General features: G+C 36.5%; 1 protein-coding gene across 1 annotated transcript in view; it reads left to right on the forward strand.

Moving 5' to 3' along the window:
- The window catches only part of EPHX4 (epoxide hydrolase 4), a 33355-nt gene that overhangs the window by 5857 nt on the left and 4755 nt on the right, over positions 1 to 22743 (forward strand). The window contains exons 3-6 of the mRNA XM_045801355.2: positions 6983 to 7140; positions 8712 to 8840; positions 12657 to 12760; positions 16365 to 16513. Of these exons, the coding sequence (XP_045657311.1) occupies positions 6983 to 7140; positions 8712 to 8840; positions 12657 to 12760; positions 16365 to 16513 (540 nt within the window). The remainder of the gene's footprint in view (positions 1 to 6982; positions 7141 to 8711; positions 8841 to 12656; positions 12761 to 16364; positions 16514 to 22743) is intronic.

The raw sequence follows: 22743 nt of genomic DNA on the forward strand, positions 1-22743 counted from the left end.
CCACTATTACCTATTAGGAGTCTAGTCAATTCCATTCAGGTGCTCCATTCAGGAAAAAGTCAAATAAATTCAGAGTTTAGGACAAAGCTGTTTTGATTAAGCCACTTCAAGTCTCTCTCTTGGCTTTCCTCTCTTTTTTCAAAAGCCCTTTCTCTTACATTTCTATCTTCTTTAAAAGCCAAAAACAACAAAGCAAGAAACTCTGTCTGACATTTCAAACCAATTTAAATTTACATTATAAGTGTAAATATTATTCCTCCATTAATCAGGTTTTGCCTAAATACATATGAAATTATAAGCTTATTTGTAGATCAAGTAGGTCAGAATATTTGATACTGTGAAAACAAAATAATCATAAATTGGCAACATGTGTAAAAATGATCTTAAACAGAAAAGTACTATACACATGCGATATATTATCTGCATTTATCATCAGTCCCTAAGAATAGCTGTTGAGAATTGGTGACATTTAATATAAGATGTTACATGGAAACAGTAAAAATTCTGGGTCTTCTCTCTTAAAATCTAAAGGAAACATCAAACAAGATCTGCATTTCTGAGACTGTTAGCTAAATTATCCCAAAATAAAGTTGTTTGTCAGGAGATGGTTTTTCTCCCACTCTCTCTCCACCTCAATTTGCATCGCTTTTAAAAATATTTGGAGCTGATGCAGGCAGTTTCTTTGAGTTGTCTTCATCACCAGCTGTACGGAATGCATTCGTCATTACTCAAGTGCTGAGGCAAGGGAGGGCTCTTGGTACACACAGCTGAGCACAGAGGCTGATGACTGTGGCCTTTTCTCTGTTATGAAGGGGAAAAGGATATTCTACCTCTGAATGTGGCTATCCTGGTAAACCAGAAGCCCTCTTATGTCAAGAGTAATCACTAGGAAGGGGGTTGCTTTTTTAGAAGTGTCTTCTGCTATTATCTAAAGGTACCAGAAAAAAAAAAGTGGATGAAAATAACTAGCTTTCTTTGTAATATTTTTAGGAGTTACTGATTTTTTTTTTTTTAAGTAGGCTCCATGCCCAACATGGGGTTTGAACCTGCGACCCTGAGATCAAGGGTTGCGTGCTCTATGAACTAAGCCAGCCAGGTGCCCCTGAATTACTGATTTTTGTAATATGTTTCATTTCTGTGTCAAGGGGCTCAATTTTGTTTACTATCATATGAATGAAATGCCCATCAGTCTATCTCTGGAGTGATTTCAGCTTAAAGTGTGAATCAGATATGGGAAAAGGTTACATGTAAGATTTTTTTTGCAGTTTATTAAGATAGCAGCTGCCCTATTTCTTAGAGATGTTGAAAATATTGTTTGGCTCCTCTCATGGATGACAGCAGTACTTGAATTTCTTTGTAAGGCGATTTAAATTATTAATAAGAGAATAAAATATGCAGGTATTATGTTTGCATAATCTCTAATGCAATTTTAAGCGTAAAATATTGCAGGATTTTATACACTACTTTGAGTCAAATTTCTACCTTGAAATCTCTCACTAAATGAATTCTAAATGAAGACATAGATACTTAAGATATTAGAACAATGCATGTTTTCACAGACATTGACTATAAATTCCCCAACAGGAACTTGGGAACTTTAGCCGTCCTTGCCTCACAGTTTGACCTGGGGCACAGTTTTATTGAGCAGCTGGTACTTCTAGCACTATCAAGCCTCAGTCCTTCCCCTCGTTTGTTTCACTTATGCATCACATCTTTACTGAACACCTACACAGTCTAAATATTCTACCAGACAGTTGAGGGAGCTCTCAATCGAGTGGAAGCACCAGACGGAACAGATCGTTATGAAGCTCATGCCCAGTTATCTGAAGAGTGTATGTGCAAGTGGGAGAGTAAGAAGGGTCCCACCCAACCCTCTGGTAAAGGTGGGGGCCTGCGAGGTCTCCTGGAAGTGGAGCTGCTCAGCGTGAGGAGTTCAGGGAAGGGGAAGGGCAGGGGTTATGGGGAGTAGGGAAATGGCGGAGAGGGGCGATGTTGCAGACAAAGGAAATCAGAAGAACAAAGTCAAAAGCAAGAAGCAGTACTGCCGTTGGATCACTACAGGTGGCTTCCCACGGCGGGGGCAGTGTACCACGGACTCAGGACAGACTACCTGGGTTTGAATCCTCATTCTGCTCTTTGCTAATGTGTGACCTTTGGCAAGGTGATTAACCTTTCCGTGCCTCTGGATTTTTTAGGTCTACTATGGGGATAATAATAATACCTACCTCATAGTTTTGTTTTGCAGATCGACATTACTATATGTGAAACACTTAGAATTGTGCCTGGCATGTACTAAGAATGATGTAACTGCTGGCTCTTTTTATTACATAGCAAATGACAAAGAGTATAAAGTAATCAGGCTGGAAGATTGGGCCTTAGTCAAAATCTTGGAGGTTTTGTCTGCCACAGTGGTGAGCTTGGGCTGCATGTTATGAGTTCAGACAGACCTTGTTTTATTGTGCTTTGTAGAAAAGATACTGTGTTTTTTGCTTTTTTTTTTTTTCCTTTTTTTAAAACAAGTTGAAGGTTTGCGGCAGCCCTGTGTAGAGCAAGGCTGTTGGAGTCATTTTTCCAACAGCATTTTCTCATTTTGTGTCTCTGTATCACATTTTGGTATTTTTTACAATATTTCAAACTCTATCATTATTACTATTACATTTGTTATGGTGATCTGTGATCAGTGATCCTTGATGTTACTACCGTAATAGTCTTGGGGTGCTGTAAATCACACCTATACACGATGGTGAACTTAAGAATGGAAGTTGTGTGTGTTCTGACTGCTCCACCAATAAGCCTTTCCCCCATCTTTCTCCCTCCCCTCGGCTCTCCCTGTTCCCTGAGACACACAACATTGAAATGAAGCCGATTAATAATCTTACAATGGCCCCTAAATATTCAAGTGAAATGAGGAGTCCCATATCTCTCACTTTAAATCAAAAGCCAGAAATGACTAAGCTTAGTGAGGAAAGCATGTCAAAAGCCGAGACAGGCTGAAAGCTAAGCCTCTCCCACCAGTTAGCCAAGTTTCGAATGCTGTGAAAAAGTTCTTGAAGGAAATTGGAAGTGCTACTCTAGTGAACACACAAATGATAAGAAAGTGGAACAACCTTATTTTTGATACGGAGAAAGTTTCAGTGGTCTGGAGAGAAGATCAAATCAGCCACAACATTCCCTTAAGCCAGAGCCTAATCCAGAGCCAGGCCCTAACTCTCTTCACTTCTGTGAAGGCTGAGAGAGGTGAGGAAGCTGCAGGAGAAAAGTTTGAGGCTAGCAGGGGTTGGTTCATGAGGTTTAAGAAAAGAAGCCATCTCCATAACAGAAAAGTACAAGGTGAAGCAGCAAGTGCTGGCGCAGAAGCTACAGCAAGTTATGCGGAAGATCTAGCTACGAGAAGGTGGCCAGAATAAACAATAAATTTTCAATGTAGATGAAACAACCTTCTATTGGAAGAAGATGCTTTCTAGGACTTTCTTACCTAGAGAGAAGTTAATGCTTGGCCTCAAAGTTTCAAAGAACAGGCTGACAATCTTGTTAGGGGTTAATATAGCCAGTGACTTGAAGTTGAAGCCAATGCTCATTGGTTATTCTGAAAATCCTAGAATCCCTTAAGAATTATGCTAAATCCATTCTGCCTGTTTTCTATAAATGGGACAACAAAGCCTGGATGACAGCACATCTGTTTACAACATGGTTTGCTGAATATTTTAAACTCACTGTTGAGACCTAATGCTCAGGAAAAAAAAAAGATTTCTTTCAAAATATGACTGCTATTGACAATGCATCTGGTCACCCAGGAGCTCTGATGGAGCTGGACAATGGGATTAATGTTGTTTTCATGCCTCTTAACACAGCATCCATTGTGCAACTCATGAATCAAAGAGTCATTTTGACTTTGAAGTGTCTTCATTTAAGAAACACATTTCACAAGGCTATAGCTGCCATAGATAGTGATTCCTCTGATGGATCTGGACGAAGTCAGTTGAAAACCTTCTGGAGCAGTCACCATTCTAGATGCCACTGAGAACATTCGTGATTCATGGGAAGATGTCACAGTGTCAACATGAACAGGAGTCTGGAAGAAGTGGGTCCCAGCCCTCATGGATGACGTGGAGGGTTCCGGACTCCAGTGGAGGCAGTAACTGCAGGTGTGGTGGGAACAGCGAGAGGACTAGAAGCAGCCATGGAGCCCGAACACATGACTGAATGGCTATGACCTCAGGATCGAACTTTCATGGCTGAGGGGCTGCTTCTCACGGAAGAGCAAAGACAGTGGTTTCCTGAGCTGGAATCTACTGCTGGTGAAGATGCTGTGAAGATTGTTGAGATGACAACAGAGGATTTAGACCATGACATACACTCAGTTGATAAAGCAGCAGCAGGGCTTGAGAGGACCGACTCCAAGGGTGAAAGAAGTTCTGCTGTGGGTAAAATGCTTCAAACAGCATCACACGCTACAGAGAAATCATTTGTGAAAGAAAGAATGAATCAATGTGGCAGACTTCATTGCTGTCTTATTTTGAGAAACTACCACAGCCACCCCAACCCGCAGCAGCTGCCACTCTGGTCAGTCAGTGGCCATCACATTGAGGCAAGACCCTCCAAAAAGATTACAACTTGCTGAAAGTTCAGATGACAGTTAGCACTTCTTTAGCAATAAAGTTTTTTTTTTCTTTTTTTGATTTTATTATGTTTTAATTTTAAGTCTAGTGTAGTTAACATACAGTGTTATGTTAGCTTTAGGTGTACAATATAGTGATTCAACAGTTCTATACAAGCAATACTTTTTAAATTAACATATATATATTGCTTTTTAGACATAATACTATTACACACTTAATAGGCTACAATGTAAACATGACTTTTATATGCACTGGGAAACAAAAATTTCATTTAATTAACTTTATCGTGGTATTTGCTTTATTGTGGTGGTCTGGAACCGACCTGCAATATGTCTGAGATATGTCTGTAACAAGGATTCAAGAAAAGATGTTAAGCATGACAGAATTTGTGTTTTTGCGACCTCAGTCTGGTTTTGTAAAAAATAGCGCTGAGGGGAATGAAATGCATACAGACCGATCGATAGATTGCTGCATTCCTGGAGGCCTGAATTAAGGTAATGATAGTAGGGATGGACAGGAAAAGTGATTAAATAAATATTTAAAAGGTTAAATCTGCAGAACTTTATTGATTAGGCATGAGGTAATCCCTGAAGAGGGAAGAGTTTGGCTCCAGTTACAAAGACATAAAAAAATCAATTGAAAATTTTAAGTAAGACTAATGAGAAAATAATATCATATGTGTTGACTGATGAGTATCTTTGAGGAAACAAACTGCTTTATTTGTTACAACCTAAAGACAAGGTTAATAAGATTGCTATGACCTCGCTAAGAAACATACTTTTTATTAACATTTTCAAATCTGTCTTAATTGTTAATGCTTTTGCAGATTTTCACAAATCATAGATATCCTAATAATAGATCGAATATGTGTCTCTCTTCCTGATGACCTGTTGATGGGAAGTGCATAGTCTGTTTCATTGATCTTATTGCTTTGTGACACTTCACATTGCAGCTTCTCTCACTACTGGCTTCTAACCTCAGATCCCTGTGTACACTTGCCTGTCGCACTCCAAAAATCTTTTCAGACAATTATCTCCCATTTGGCTTGTGTCAGATAATTCTACACTGTTTCCATGAACAGATGTGCATGCGGATCCATTTTTTAAATGCATATTTACTGTTCCACAACATAGTGAGTTACTTTGGAAAATCTACGTCTTTTTTTTTTTCTCTTTGTTATCCAAAATGATTTTGCTTGTTTGAAGAAGAAAATCTCAAGGATCGGGGTGCCTGACTGGCTCAGTCCATAGAGCATGTGACTCTTGATCTCGGGGTTGTAAATTTGAGACCCACATTGGGCGCAGAGATTACTTAAAAAGAAAATCATTTAAAAAAGAAAAGAAAATCTCATGGATTTTTGTATTTCATTTAATTCTGCAATTCCGTGATCAAGCACAGGGGGATACCTGGCCCTGCAAAGGCCTCCAGGACCTGCCTGTAAGCACACTGGCCATTCTTTTTTTTTTTTTTTTTCTTTAAGATTTTATTTAGTTGAGAGGGAGAGAGCACAAGCAGGGCAGGGGGCAGGAGGTGGGCTGAGGGAGAGGGAGAAGCAGATTCCCCACTGAGTGGGGAGCCCCATGCCAGGCTTGATCCCAGGACCATGAAATCATGACCTGAGACAAAGTCAGAAATCTAACCCCCAAGCCACCCAGGCACCCCAGCGCTGGCCATTGTTATTGGTCAGTTAATGCCAGTGCCATTTTGGCTGTTAAGTGTGTGGGTTTTTTTTTTTTTTTAAGATTGATTTATTTATTTGAGAGAGATTGAGCACAAGTGGGAGGGGCAGAGGGAGAAGGAGAGAGAGAGAGAATCTCAAGCAAACTGTGCGCTGACCGCAAGCCTGCGGCAGGGCAAGATCTAAGGACCCTGAGATCCTGACCTGAGCTGAAACCAAGAGTCAGACGCTTAACTGACTCTGCCACCCAGGCTCCCCTTCAGTGTTTTTAATATCACACTTGCTTGTACTCATTCAGCATCTTCTCCACAGAGGCATTTATAAATACAGATTCCCTGAGAGCTGTACACATTATTTAAGGAAGCCTAGAAAATTGATTTCTTAAGTACATATAGAAGTATATTGGTTTTAGTGTCAGATATTTTGTAGTTTCTGTAAACACTGCCTCTTTGTTACACCCCACTGGAGCTGGTAAAAAAAAAAAAAAACACAAAAAAACCCCAATACATTTTTATAAAGAACTTCAGTGCTCCCTTCTGGAACATGTCCCTTCCTCTGGCCCACAGACGGCTATATAACCTTTCTCAAAATAGACAGTTTCTTATAGTTGTCCACTTAGAAAAGCTGTAATGTTACTCTCTGGATTCACTACTGTGGTATTTTTAATGTTTCGTATTTCCTGCAGGTATTCTTGGCGTCACCAACTAAGGGAATTTAAAAGTGAATATCGAGTTGTAGCGCTTGATCTGAGAGGCTATGGAGAAACAGATGCTCCCATTCATCGAGAGAATTATAAATTGGACTGTCTAATTACAGACATAAAGGATATTTTAGACTCTTTAGGTAGGTCAGTTTTTAAAAAATTGTATAGTCTCTTTTAAGGAACTAACATTCAACAAATTGTGAATTGGTAACCTCATTTCTTGGAAGGAGGCATTTTCCATTTACCTGAGCGGTTGTCTGGATCCTGTCACCATGGTTTTGGGTGTACAGCCGAAAATATTTATAGAGGAAATTGAAAATAATACATCCGGAATGACGATTCAGTCCACCAGCCAAGAATGACTTTGAAAATTTGTTTTTAAAAGTATTTCTAGTGTATGCAATTTATTATTTTCAGAACTAATTATTGAAAATTTGATTCCTATACTCAGAAAATTTATTTCTTTAGAATCCACATCTAAATAATCATTTTAAAATGTTATAAGATGCAGAAGCACTTGCACTATTTTCTTTTTTTTAAGATTTTTATTTATTTGAGAGAGAGTGGGAGAGAGCACAAGCAGGCAGAGGGGCAGAGGGAGAGGGAGAAGCAGATTCCCCACTGAACAGGGAGCCCAGTGTGGGGCTGGAACTCAGGACCCTGAGATCAAGTGTAGGCTGGACCCCTGGGGCTTTGCCTCAGGTTACAGGTCCTGCTGGGACTGGCTTCTCCCTCTGATTTGGGCTGGAACCCAAGCTAAAGGGGAGTAGCTACCTAGAGGTAGCTTTTCCTCTTCTCTTGGCAATGGCAGAAATGGCAAGAGGGTGAGCCCAGATGCAGAAGTGTATTTCAAGTTTCTGCTTGCAGCACATTGGTCAAAGCAAGTCATATCATTGAGTCCAAAGTCAAATCATACTCCCACCATATGAGCAAAGCGAATCATATGGCTAAGTCTAACATCAAAGGGGTAGCAATGTATACTCCTTTTATGGCAGTGGGGAGAGGGGAGGAGTAAATATTTTTAACAGTAATTGAATCCACTACAACTTTTTTGACTAAAACCCAACTGCCTCCATGTTATGTTAATGGAGCTAATATAGTAAGAAACCCATGAAATCAAATTAAAGGCCTTCTCTACAATAATCTAATGAGAACATAGATCAGGCCAATATTCTAGGAGAAGAAAAAAAATGGTTGAGGTCTGGGGTTATCAATGCAGTGTTGTCATTTTGTCTGATTACAATAAAATAGACTCAAAGACATTGATTTCCAGCAACCATATTTCGTTCCTGTTTTGTGGTAATCCAGTCAGACTTGGCCTAAATTTGTCTTCATGCAATTTTCTAGGCAAATCAATAATATAATCTTGCTTATGACCTAATTATGTGTAATCTTTACCATGGTTTCCCAAACTCAGTTTCCTGGGACAAGAGCTGAGCTAGCTATTTCAGATTTTTTTAAAAAATACAGATTCCTGGGAGAGATTCTGAATCTGTAGGTCTAGAATGGAGGTTGGACATTTAAATTTTCTAAAAAGCTACTTAGGTGATTTGGGCATACAGGTTTTGGAAACACCAAGCTTAGTATCTGCATAAAGTACATAAATAGAGTGAGATTATGGGAAGATTAGTTTCAGAAGTGTACCCATTTTATGTGAGGTAATGATGCATCCACCTTCAATGACATCAACATTTTTTTCCCTCCATTTCAGGGTATAGCAAATGTGTTCTTATTGGCCATGACTGGGGGGGAATGATTGCTTGGCTAATCGCCATCTGTTATCCCGAAATGGTGATGAAGCTTATTGTTATTAACTTCCCTCACCCAAATGTATTTACAGGTGAGTTTACATTTTAATTAAAACATTTTTGCTAATGTGACAATTCACTATTGTCACTGACACTTTGGATTAAAAACCGCAAAATTCGAATAACATAGTATTTTTTAAATTAAATGACTAACATGATATTAGCATACGACAATGTCAGTTACCTTGGCTTTAAATATTCCACAAGAGTCTGAGAAATCGTGGCTTCATATTTGCTTGCATAATTTTATTTTATTTTTTTTAGAGAATATTTTACTGCTAACTTGGAGAGGGATAAAGGGAAAAAATGCAGTAACATTACTTTGACAGTAATGAATCTTGACAACCTAGAAATAAATTCTCCTGTTGCCTAACTGCTTGGGCTATCAGGAATGACAGCATTCTTTAAAGCCGTAGTTCTCAAATTTTGAGTTTCAGGACTCCTTTATACTCTTTAGAATCATTAAAGGCCCATTGAGCTTTTGTTTACATAGGACATATACAAAAATATTTATTGTATTAGAAAGTAAAAATAAGAAAAATTTAAAATTATATATTAATTCATTAAAAAATAATAAATCCAGTACTTGTTAACATGATTAACATTTTAATGAAAACCAGCTACATCTTCCTTAACAAAATTTTAGTGAGAAGAATGTCATTGTTTCACATTTTTGCAAACCTCTTTAATTTTTGGCTTAATAGAAGACAGCTGGATTCTCAGCTCTGCTTCTGCATTCCGTCTGTTACAATATGTTGTTTGAATTGAAGTGTATGAAGAAATCTGGCCTCACGCAGGTTTGTAATTGGAAAAGGGAGGAGTATTTTAATAGCCTTTTCAGATAACTGTGGATTTTCTTCTTTAATACTACACCAAACTCAAAAATTGGTGGTTTCTTAAAGGTTAGTAACAATGTAGAATCTGATGTCATATTAATGAACTTTTTGTACTTTGTCACATTAAAATCCATTAGTCTTTCTAGTACTTTGAATGGATTTTTTACCCATGCGTGATTTTGCATCATCCTGCATTGAAAGATATTGGTTCATTGAGTCATGCAGATCTTCCGTAAGTTGACACATTTTATTATATCAAAGAATCACATTCACTAATATTGCCCCGATTTCATCAAAAAGTTGTTGAGTATTGCAAAGCTGTCACGCTCACAGTAGCAAATACACATTTCCAAAATTCTAATTTTCATTTGAAAGCTTGAGTTTCGTTGTTGGCAACAAATACTGTCGATTGTTTTCCCCCAAGTGACAGGCTTACTTTGTTCATTTTTGAGAGACTATCTGTCAAATACTCGAGTCTGACTGATGATAATTTGTTAGTCATCCTTTAAAGTAAAAATGGTATTCCATAAGAAATGCAGCTAATTCAACTAATCAACTCAAAGAATTGAGGAAGTGCTATTCCTTGAGCCAACCATTGTACTTGGGTGTTCAACAGAACTCTTTATGTGTGCTTTCTGTTTCATTTCAGTGTTCAAAGGACATGTGCACAAAGGTTGAAATTTAATAAAATTAATTATTTTTCTGTTTTACCTAGGACATTCCTAAGTGAAACTGGCACTTAATTTTATCTATTTATGTATTTGTTTGCTGCAAGTGTGTGGTGGCAAAAATACAATGACTGCTAGTATTGTTTAGTGTCACTACCTTGCTTTGCGTTCGGGCAGCAATGGCTTTATCTACCATTGCTTTTGTACCATGAGCACAAATGCTAACCAAATGAGAAAAGCTAATAATGTCTTAGAATTGTAATGAAGTAGGTTTGACTGTCCGGATGGCTTAAAAGGGTCTTGGGGATCCCCAGAGGTCCACGTGGGCTATACTTTGAGAACCTCTACTATAAAGGGAACTCTTAAAATCCTCAGAGTGTTTAAAGACCAGTGAACCATGGCTAGGCACATTTTTATTTGGTTTTGACAAAAGCTATAGTCTTGTCCTCTTTAACCACCCGTGTCAAGGTTTCTGAGTTTCAGGTACTGCTATGACTCACAGCAGCCCTCTAGGAAACAAAGAATTCTATGTTGGGAACATGACTACATAAAAGGGAGAAAGGAACATGACTACATAAATATTGTATGTTATAAGCATAAGATTTGAATTTTATTTTATTTTTTAATTTTTTAAAAGATCTTGTTTATTTATTTATTTATTTGAGAGAGCATAAGCAGGGGGAGTGGAAGAGGGGGGAGAAGCAGGCTCCCCACTGAGCAGGGAGCCCAATGCGATGAGGGGTTCAATGCCAGGACTCTGGGCTCATGACCTGAGCCGAAGGCAGATGCTTAAACAACTGAGCCTCCAGGCACCCCAAGAGTTCAATTTTAGATATATATCCAATTGTCCTATTTCTGTTGAGGTGATAGCATGGATGCTTAGGATTCAAATATCAAACTGAGATTCGCTATATTTTTCTTAGTCGCATTAAGTAGCAAAAGTTGTGGTACATGCTTGTTTCATTTATTGGGACCCTTGAGTCAATGTTATTTTTGTGATGTTGCTAAAAGGACAATTTATAATTGGTCATTGCAGCAAGAAGATTCTTGAAATATTTCTGGAGTTGTTTTAACCAGTCTAGGTTCAGCCCTGGTCAGGTTAAATAAGGTCTTCAAGGAATATGCCTATATTTAACCCTTAATTATATTGATATCTCTTCATGCGGAGCTGAATAAATTTTGTTCAGTGATGACTTTACAAAAAGTAGAGCATAACGAAACTCCACTCACCTGAGAATTATAGTTCTAAAAATTCCAACCATGTTAACACTAACCATGTTAGTTACAAAATTAGAAATAGGAAAAATCATTACCTTTATAGCAAAGAAAGTAAAAACATCGTGCACAAGAAACAACAAGGATGTACATTTAATACGTGTGATTACACTATTCTTCAGTTTAAAGCTTCAGTGTCTTTCCAAAGCATTTAGAAATCCATCTCCTCTGGCCCTCCCTGCCCGGACTTCTACTTTGCTCTCTGACTCATCTCATGCCACTTCTCCCTCCTCATTGACTGTACACCAGTCACACTGCTGTTCCTTCTGCTTCTTAAATGTGCCAAGCCCAGGACCTACTTTCTGTTCCTGGATTTTCTTCCTAGATCTTTGCACAGCCGACTCCCTCTTACCATTCAGGGCTCAGTCCACATATTACATCCTCAGAGAAGCCTATTCGGATCACCTCTGCTAGGTAATAGTCCCTTCACATCACCCAGTCATCACTCTCACTCAGATTACCTTGTTTTAATTTTCTTTATGCTATTATTGATATCTACAATGATCTTTTAAAGTATTGATTATTTATTGTGTTAGTTCCTTATTAATGGGAACCTCTTCTGTCTTGTTGACTGCTAAATCCCCTCCCACACAGTAGATATTCAAATATTCCTTGAATGAATGAATTTTCTAGATACATGAATGAACTTATAGGAAACACTTTAGTTTCAGTTGAGGCCAAATGAATAAGGTATTCAAATCTGCCTGTAAAGAAAGTCTTTTAAACAACAGAAAATTATCTTCCCATATATCCCTAGGAAAAGTGTGAGGCCACTGATAATAACCTTGGAGAAAAGGCAGTGTTGTTTGGGTTTCCTGTTCCTTTCTGAGTCAAGACTTCATAAAATGAAATTTTATTTTTATTTAAAGTGCTATAAATTTTCTAAATACTTGAAATATCCATAATAAAATATAAGAACATAGAAATTGTTCCAAAGAGAAATATACAGAAGGCTTACTTGTGGATTCTTTTTTCATCTCAAAGGTGAAACTGCCTTAAAACAAAGTTCTTTCAATAGTAAGTAATTTATACCTCTTGGATAAGGTCTAACATGGCATTTTAATTTCAGAATATATTTTACGACACCCTGCCCAGCTGTTCAAATCCAGCCATTATTACTTCTTCCAAATACCATGGTTCCCAGAATTTATGTTCTCAATAAATGATTTCAAGGTAAGTCAAATATGGTGATGAATGTTAACTAGATTTATTGTGGTGATCATTTTGCAATGTATACAAATATTGTATCATTATGTTGTATACCTGAAACTAATATAATGTTATATGTCAATTATACCCCAAGAATAAAATTGAAAAACTGGAGCCCAAGAGGATGACAAAATTAGGAAGTTAAAAATAAAATAAAGATAGACAGATGCACTACAGAAAAATGAAAGAAAGAAAGAAAGAAAGAAAGAAAGAAAGAAAGAAAGAAAGAAAGAAAGAAAAAACAAAGAACTGGTCTTGCTTATGTTATTTGATTTGTTTAAAATAATCATTTATTGATTATTGTGATATGCTGTCCACTGTTAGGCATTTCCTCCTAGGTAAGAAAAGAAAGGTAAGTCAAGCAAATAATGTATTAATATTAATGAAAAACATTTTAAAGTCAGTCCTTCAGAAAGAAAAATAAGCAAATGCTAAAATTTAATAAATGCTTCTAAGACCTCATCTATAGGCTTACTTATTTTTACAGTCTCTGTATACTTGAGTGCCTGGTTATTATTCAATTTTTTGTAAGAGCCTGTGCCCCTACAGGAATACCTCTCTTCAGAGAACATTCCATGGGGAGACAAGGGAATATGAATGTCAGATGAGAGAGTTTGACATAACAGAAGTGGAGGACTTTGGGTGTAAACAAAACCCTGAAACAAAGTAAGCATGCGGGAATTGGTTTACCATGTACATGGACAACCAGGAATCATGTGTTGTATCTATTTCTTGAAAGTTTATCGAATGCTTCTTGTATATCTAACATGGTGTTAGATATTTAGGGAGACTTTGAGAAAGAATATTATTTTACTTGGAAATACTTCTGCATATATCTCTGACAGATAAGGACTTCTTTTTTAAACATAACTCCAATACCATTATCAAACCTAATGAAATGAATAATTACTCCCTACTACCATTTAATATTAAAATTTCCATTCCATTGAATTTCCATTCAAGTTTCCTTACCTGTCTTTGCACACTTTATTTGTTTGGATCAGGAACCAAACAAGGTCCACACATTGTATTTGATTGTTATGGTTTTTTCAATCTATAACAGTTCCTTCTTCTTCTTTTTCTTAACACCAATTTTTTTAATTGAAGAAATTTGGTCATTTGTCCCGAGGAGTGATCCACATTTTGGATTTGGCTAACTACTTCATCATGGTGTTATTTAACTTGCTCTGCTAACCCTTGTTTCTCTTACTTCATGGATGCTACTAATCTAGAGGCTTAGTTAGGTTGATTTTTAATTTGACAAGCATACTGGTAGATGATGTTGTGTATTTCCTAATGCATCACATCAGGGAAGCATGTAAAGTCTAGATCTCACAGTTTCAGTAACACTAACAATGACCAGTAGGCTCACAAGTTGTCAGCCTATCTAAATTTCCTAACAACCCTTCACCAAATAATTTTAGCATACCTTGATCATTACTGCCTAAGTCCATTATTTCATTAGGATTTGCAAAATGGTGATTCCTAATACTATCATTTTTTTCTGCTTTTATTAACTGTAATTCTTCCTTTTGTTAACTGGAATTGCCACATCTACTATTGGTTGTTCTGAAATACAATTCACACAAGAAGGGCAGGATAAATGCTTCATTCTTTACCTTTATAAACAACTTCCAGAGTAATGACTTGGTGCCCTGGAAATCTCCAATGATAACCAATGAAGTTTTCTTTTTTCCCATATTATTATGAGCTCATGATTTTTAAAAATATATTTGACGCGTATCAATCAATTACAGTTGCTCTTTTTGATGCTCAGATTGTCTCATATTAGACAAGTGGAAACTCCTTCAGGTTGGCTCCTGTGTCTTTTGACATAAATCTTCAGTCAGTAATAGCTTGCTTCCTTAAGGTCCTAGGTTCATCTTTTATTTCCTGCTGCAGATCTGGAATCAGTCATTTATTGAAGGAATTCAGGCTTCTATTAGTAGGAAATTGTATTTAGAAACCACAGTCTGGGTGTCAAGGTGATCATTGTTACTGGCTTTTTATTGCTTCTAGATCTTTCCATTGGACAGAATTTGTACATACATATTTTTTAGAGTGAAAAAAAATCTTGAGTTCTTATTCATATTTCCAAAGCAAAATTAAGACTACAAAGTTTTGCTTAACTTTCATATTTTATATGCAAATTTTATTTTATAAAATATTGTATAAAAACATATTTTATATGTTTTTATTTTATAAAAAACATTTTATATTTTATAAAAAACATTTATGTGGTTTTAGTCAAAACTCTAATCCAAGGTACAGAGAGGTCTCGCTTAGGTCTCTATTTCCTGTTTCTCTATCTCCATCCTATTTCCTCCCTCTCCATAAGGAAACCATTTTGGTTAGTTTTTGTTTCATTTTATTGTTTCTTTTTAAAAAATATAAGCATATGTGTATGTATTTGTCTATTTCTTCTTACATAAAAAATAATATACTATAAACACTATTTTCCACCTTTTCTTTCCCCCCCCCCCCCCACTTAAAAATATGTTCTGGGATCAGTCACTCTAGCATGTAATCATCTCCAACTCTCTTGGAGTATTCAGAACACATAATACACCAGTCTGTGGCTATACCATAGTTTATTTGACCCCACCCCCCACCGATGGACATTTTTTATTTCCAGTCTTTTGCTATTACAAATAATGTTTCAATTAATCACCTTTTGCATAAATCATTTCATAGTTTTGCAGGTGTGTTTTGGGGTTGAGGGATCTGCATTTTATCTTATTTTTTAAAGATTGATTCATTTATGTTAGAGAGAGGGTGAGCAGGGTGAGGGGCAGAAGGAGAAAAATCCTTTAGCAGACTCCACACTGAGCGTGGAGCCAAACATGAGGCTCATCCCAGGACCCTGAGATCATGACCTGAGCTGAAATCAAGAGACTGACACTTCACCTTGAGCCACCCAGGTGCCCCGAGGGATTTTCATTTTATCAAGAATTCCAGTGATTCTGATGCAGGTGATTTAGATCTATGCTTTGAGAAATGCTGGTATGGAGCAGTGTTTTTCGAACTGTGGGTGGGGGCCCATTAGTGAGTCATGAAATCACACACTACAATAAGAGTAAGGGCTATTTCTTCAAACTTTTGTTTTAGAAATGTATGTGTAGGAGTATGAACTGGATCATGATATAAAATGTGTTTGTTACTCTGGATCATGGTCAAAAAAGTTCGAACAATTGTGGGCGGGCGGGGGGGAGATTGGTTGTCAGTAAACAGATCAACTACTGTTAGTTAGACTATTAGGAAGGACTTTAGGGTGGTGATAGTATCTGAGCTTAGCCTCGTAGAATGTGAATAGGCACCAAGGAAGACAGGTTGCTTTTCCTAAGGGTGAAGTGTGCATGGGGGATTCCAAGGGACAAATATCAAAAGTCAAGCCGGGAAAGCAAAAATGTGTCTAATGTCTTTGTAAACAATGAGGTCTTCTATCTGGCTAAAGCAGAAAGGGGGAGTTGTCACTGACACTGACCATTATCCTCTTTCAAAAGCCAAAGGTTTAATTTATGGTTAGGTAACTAAAATGTTTTAATCATTTTCTTTCCACTTAAATTAGGCTTTGAAACATCTGTTTACCAGCCACAGCACTGGCATTGGAAGAAAAGGATGTCGATTAACAACAGAAGATCTTGAAGCTTATATTTATGTCTTCTCCCAGCCTGGAGCATTAAGCGGCCCAATTAACCATTACCGAAATATTTTCAGGTCAGTATGATTTCTTTTTAGTTAAATAAAATATTCATTCCCTGAAGAGCCAATATTTTATTTTTATTTTTTTCCAAGTTTTATTTAAATTCCAGCTAGTTAACATACAGTGCAATATCAGTTTCAGGAGTAGAGTTTAGTGATTCATCACTAACATGCAACCCCCGGTGCTCAACACAAGCGCCTTCCTTAATACCCATCACCTGTTTAACCCATTCCCTCCTCCCACACACACCTCCCCTCTAGTAACCCTCAGTTTGTTCTCTATACTTAAGGGTCTGTTTCTTGGTTTGCCTTTCTTATTCCCTGCCCACCCACCCCCCGTATTTCTTTGTTTTGTTTCTTAAATTCCACATATGAGTGAAATCATATGGTTTTTGTCTTTCTCTGGCTTATTTCTCTTAGCATAATACTCTCTAGCTCCATCCATGTCATTGCAAATGGCAAGATTTTGGTGTTTTTTATGGCTAATATTCCAGTGTGTGTATCTGTGTGTGTGTGTGTGTGTGTGTGTGTGTATACATATATATGTAGTATGTACACCACATCTTCTTTATCCATTCATGAACCAATGGACATTTGGGCTCTTTCCATAATTTGGAAATTGAGAACAAGAGGAAACAACAGATGTTGGCAAGGATGCAGAGAAAGAGGAACCCTCTTATGCTGCTGGTGGGAATGCAAACTGGAGCAGCCACTGTGGAAACCAGTATGGAGGTTCCTCAGAAAGTTAAAAATAGAACTACACTAGGATCCAGCAATTGCACTACTAGGTATTTACCCAAAGGGTACAAAAATACAAATTCAAAGGCATACATGCACCCTGATGTTTATAACAGAGTTCTCAACAATAGCCAATATTTTATTTTTAAGATTAAGTTCACTGTTTATCCAAAGACTCAAATGAAGTGTTCTGATTTTGTAAGTTCCATAATCTTTTCTTAAGGAAAGTTTAAACATGGAGAAGTAGAGAAAATAGTATAATGGATCCCCTGTGTAGTTGTCACTTATTTTATCCATAACTCTATCCACTTCTTCTTTACCTTCAGATTATAGTGAATAGATGTATATTTGTAATCATATTGTTAATGATCATTATTCATTCAAGAAATATTTATTAAGCACTTTCTATGTACTCATCTATGCCAGCACTCAAGATATAGTAATAAGTAAAACTAGACAAAGGTCCCTAATCTCCCTAGCCAAGTGGGGAAAATAGACGTCAAGCATATAACCACAGCAATGAATATATGGTTATAAATAAACAAAGACATTGAGAGAAAGGGATAAGAACCGAACAAATAATGTTTGAATAGAGAAATGAAGGATGAGTTACATATTGATTAGATAAAGTTGGGGATGGAGGGATTGGCATTCCAGAAAAAGGAAGCAACATGTACCAAAGCTGTGTGGGAAGATAGAGAATTGTGGTTTTAAGTAATACAATGAAGGCTAGCACATAGAAGACAATGAAATGAGAATGGGTCCAAGAGTAAGCAGTGGCTGGTCATGCAGAGCCACATAGACCATATTAAGTACTTAGGAGCTATGAATGTGAAGCTAGTAAATGAGTGTTTCAAGCAGAAAAGAGAAACAATCCAATCTGTATTTGGATAAATTCATTCAATGTAAGGAAACTGCAGTGATCCAGGCTAAAATGATGGTAGCCTGAAATAGTCTGAAGGCAGTGGAGGTGGAGAGAATGGTAGATTTAAGAGATATTTAAGAGGAAAAGTGACAGGGTTTGATGATGGGTTAGGTGGGGGAGGAGGGAGGAAGGGATGAGAAAAAGAGGGATGTCAAGGATGGTTCCTGAATTCCTGGCTTGAAGAGCTATATGGATAGACATGCCATTCACTGAGATAGAAAACACTAAACGAGAACTGGTTTTGAGGGGAAGGTCATAAACTTTATTGATCTTAAACTAGTTGGGTTTGAGGTGGTACCTTATATATTCAATTAGGTAAATAGATAGAAGGGTTTGAAATTCAAAGGAGAGAATCTGTGATGAAGATATGTAAAATCATGGTGTCACTGACAGAGACAAATGAGTCTTCTGTTCAGAAGATATTGTCTAGGGAGAAAGTATAGAATGAAAGACAAGATATGGAGATTTGTCTGTTCGCATTTGGACTCTAGATAGGAGAAAAAGATTTCCCTTAAGAATTAGCAACCCACAGCCTGCTTTGAAAAGGGTTTAGGGGCTTGAATTTATGCTACCTCCATAACACTAGAATTATCAGGGAAAACATTATATTTCAATATCATCCTAGGTTGGTAACACTTCCTAGCCAGCCTGGCAGAAACAAAGGCAGAATTTCTCTGGAGGATACATTTCAACTCAGACTTACAATAGTTCCACAGAGAAAGTCCTTTGAAGATGAGTTCATAATTCAAATTATGAAGAATACGAATCCACCATTAATGAGTCAGAAAACAATTGCAGCAGAACTCTTACATATTTCAAATACTAGAACTAACAGGTTATAAAGTATGTTTAAATCATTAAATATATGAAAGAATAAAAAATATGAGAAGGAATAAGAAAATATCAAGACAGGCTGGAAAGAGCTGAAAAGAACAAAAGAACTTCTCGAAAAGAAAAATACGGTAATTGAAATCTAAAATTCCATAAATGAGTTAAATAGCAGATCAGACATGCTAAAGAGAATTATGAATTGGAAGATAGCTCTGAAAAAATTACCTAGAATCTAGCTTAGAGAGATAAAGAAGTGGAAATATAAAAGACAGGTTATATTTGACATAGAGGATAAAATTAGAAATTATATAGATAGATGATAGAATTAGATACACACACACACACATATATACATGCTAAGAATTTTTTTTCTAGTAAAATAAAATAGAAATAGAATGTATTATTTTCAAACCAGTAGAGGGTGACAAGAAAACTATCAATGCAAAAGAAGGCAGGAAAGGAGAAAAAGGAAGCAAAGTAAAGAGAAATCACAAGATAAGACGTCAAAAACAATTTAAATATGTTGGTAAGCACGATAAATATGAATGTATTATACTTGCCAGTTAAAAAACTAAATATCAGATTGGATTGAGCCACAATTAAAGTATAAGGACACAGAAGTGTTGAAAGTAGGAGGATAGAAAAAGTTATACCATGTGTTTTATTTTATTTATTTAAAGATTTTATTTTTAGGTAATCTCTACACCCAACATGGAGCTTGAATTTACAACCCCAAGATCAAGAGTTGCATGCTCTGTCAACTGAGCCAGGCAGGTGCCCCTGTAGTGGGTGTTATTTTAAATAAAACAATCTCTCAAGCTCTTTGAATAGGGAATCCAAAGGGAGTCATGAGATTATATGAATGAAGGGTGAAGAGGTAAACCCAAACCTTCTTTTTTGACTAACAACAACAACATTTACAAATATAAATGTAAAAATCTTTGGCAAAACAGAGATGTTAATTTAAAAGGCATTGGTAGGTACCCATTTATCAAGCAAGGCAATGATTAGAAAGGCAGAACAACACTGAAGAGGCTACAGGTTATATCTCATAGGATATAGCAACATTGTTAAGTCCATGTTTTGTCATTTATTTGTTTTTTACAAATAACATTTATAAAGAGAGTTCTAAGAGAAAATAAAATGACATTTTCATACAAGTCTAAATTTTTAGCAGGAGATAAAAATAATAGTTTTTAAATGTTCTTGATTTATCCCTTTATCAAAGTTAGAAAGAAATGGTACAAAGCAAGTAACTATAAGGAAAGAGGGAAAATATTCTGATTTTTCTGTGGCTCTTTTACTAACAATTGTTCATTAGGAGGACCTGCATTCCCAAGAGTAAGCTCTAGAATCCTACTAATTAGCATGGAGAGAGAAAGAGTGAAAAAAAGCAGGCCTGTGAAGGTCAAAACTTACAATTTTATATAAAGGTGAAAGTTTTAAACTAGATTGATATAGGTCAAATCTAGCTGGGTCAAGGTCACATCAAACCTTCTGGAAGCTCAACTGACCTCTTCTGATGGTTCTTTGCATTAGAGTAGTTAAGGTCAAGTACATAATTAAAAATGGTTATGCAATATGTAATGACTTCAAATAAAGTATGGTACATTATACACAGGTATAATGTCACTCTCATTTATCACCCTAAGATTCCCTGGGACTATAGCCTCATTCAAGGACTCTCAAAACTATGGATCCAAGGAACTAAAATGAGCTAGGAATTGGATGCACTATAGGATCTAACCTGCGAAAAGATAAACAAGTCTAAACCTATAACAAAGCAGCAAATAATAAAGCAAAAACTGATACTTACAAGGAAAGATGACAAATCCACAATTACTACTAGAGATTTTAACTCTCAAACACTGATCAGTAAGCGGGAAAAAAATTAATAAAGATACGGAAGATTTGAACAACCCAATTAACATCTTTGATCTGATGAATAATTCTAGAATCCTGCATCCACTAATTAGAAAATACACAATATTTTTAAGTACATAGAAATGTTTACAAAGATTGATTATACACTGGACTACAGAGCAAATCCTAACCAATACCAAAGGATTAATATCATATAGATTGTGAACACAATGCAGTTAGAAATTAACAATAACAACAAACTTTTAGAAAACTTCATATATTCGGAAATTTTAAAAACTTTTAAATTACTCATGGCTATGATCCAGCAATTGCACTACTAGGTATTTACCCAAAGAAATAAAAAATACTGATTCAAAGGGATACCTGCATTTTTCATAGTAGCATTATCAACAATAGCCAAATTATGGAAACAGCCCAAGTGTTAATCAACAAATGAATGGATAAAGAAGATGTGGTATACAGATACCATGGAATATTACTCAGCCATAAAAAAGAACAGACTCTTGCCATTTGCAATGACATGCAATGGCCTGGATGGAACCAGAGAGTATTATACTAAGAGAAATAAGTCAGTCAGAGAAAGACAAATATCATACAATTTCACTCATACGTGGAATTTAAGAAACAAAACAAATGAGCAAGGGGGAAAAAAGAGAGGAAAACAAACCAAGAAACAGACTCTTAACTATAGAGAACAAACTGATGGTTACCAGATGGGAGATGCGTGGGGATATGGGTTAAATAGGTGATGGGGATTAAGGAGTGCTCTTATCCTGATGAGCACCGGCTGTTGTATGAAAGTGTTCAATCACTACATTGTACAACTGAAACAAGTATTACACTTTATGTTAACTAACTGGAATTTAAATAAAATCTTTAAAAAATTATTCATGGATGCCTGGGGTAGCTCAATCGGTTAAGCATTCAACTCTTGATTTTAGCTCAGCTTGTTCTCAGAGTCATGAGTTCAGGCCCCACATTGGGCTCAATGCTGGGCATGGAGCCTACATAAAAAAAAGAAAAAAATTTTTAAAGATTTTTTTAAAATTTATCAGAGAGAGAGAGCACGAGTGAGAGAGAGAGAGAGCACGAACAGGGGGAGCAGCAGGCAGAGGGAGAAGCAGGCTCCCCGCTGAGCAAGGAGCCCGACGCTGGACTCAATCCCAGGACCCCGGGATCACACCTGCATGGAAGGCAGACATTCAACTGACTGAGCCACCTAGGCGTCCCCACCAAAAAAATTGTTTTAAATTACTCATGGATCAAAAAAAATCATAATGGAAATCAGTAAAAACTTAGAAAAAATAATAATATCAAAACATGTGGCATACAGTTAAAACTATACTTTGGAAGAAATATATTCACAGTTTTCCATGCTTATATTAGAAAAGAAGATAGACAAAAAGATTAGTGAGCTAAGAGTCCAATTTGAGGAGGTAGGAAAAAACAACATGTAAACAAAAATAAACTGGAAGGAAAATAATTTAAATTACATAAAAAGTAGAAATTAATGCAATCAAAATCAAAGAGACAATAGAGAGAATCAAAAAAACCAAAAGCAGATTCTTTGAAGATTATTAATATAGACAAAATTTTGCCAAGATTGGTTTTTAAAAAAGCATGAATAAACAAGATTAAGAAGCAGAAAATAGGGGCGCTTGGGTGGCTCAGATGGGTAAGTGTCTGCCTTTGGCTCAGGTCATGATCCCAGGGTCCCAGGATTGAGCCCTGAATCAACTTCTCCCTCTGCCTCTACTGCTCCCACTGCTTGTGCTGTCTCGCTCTCTCTGTTAAGTAAATAAATTTAAAAATTTTTTAAAAAGCAGAAAATAGATATAAGTATAAACATAACAGATATTAAAATATA

The sequence above is a fragment of the Ursus americanus genome, chromosome 12, assembly GCF_024610735.1.
Source record: "Ursus americanus isolate L20-20 chromosome 12, mUrsAme1.1.p, whole genome shotgun sequence".
NCBI classification, from domain to species: domain Eukaryota; kingdom Metazoa; phylum Chordata; class Mammalia; order Carnivora; family Ursidae; genus Ursus; species Ursus americanus.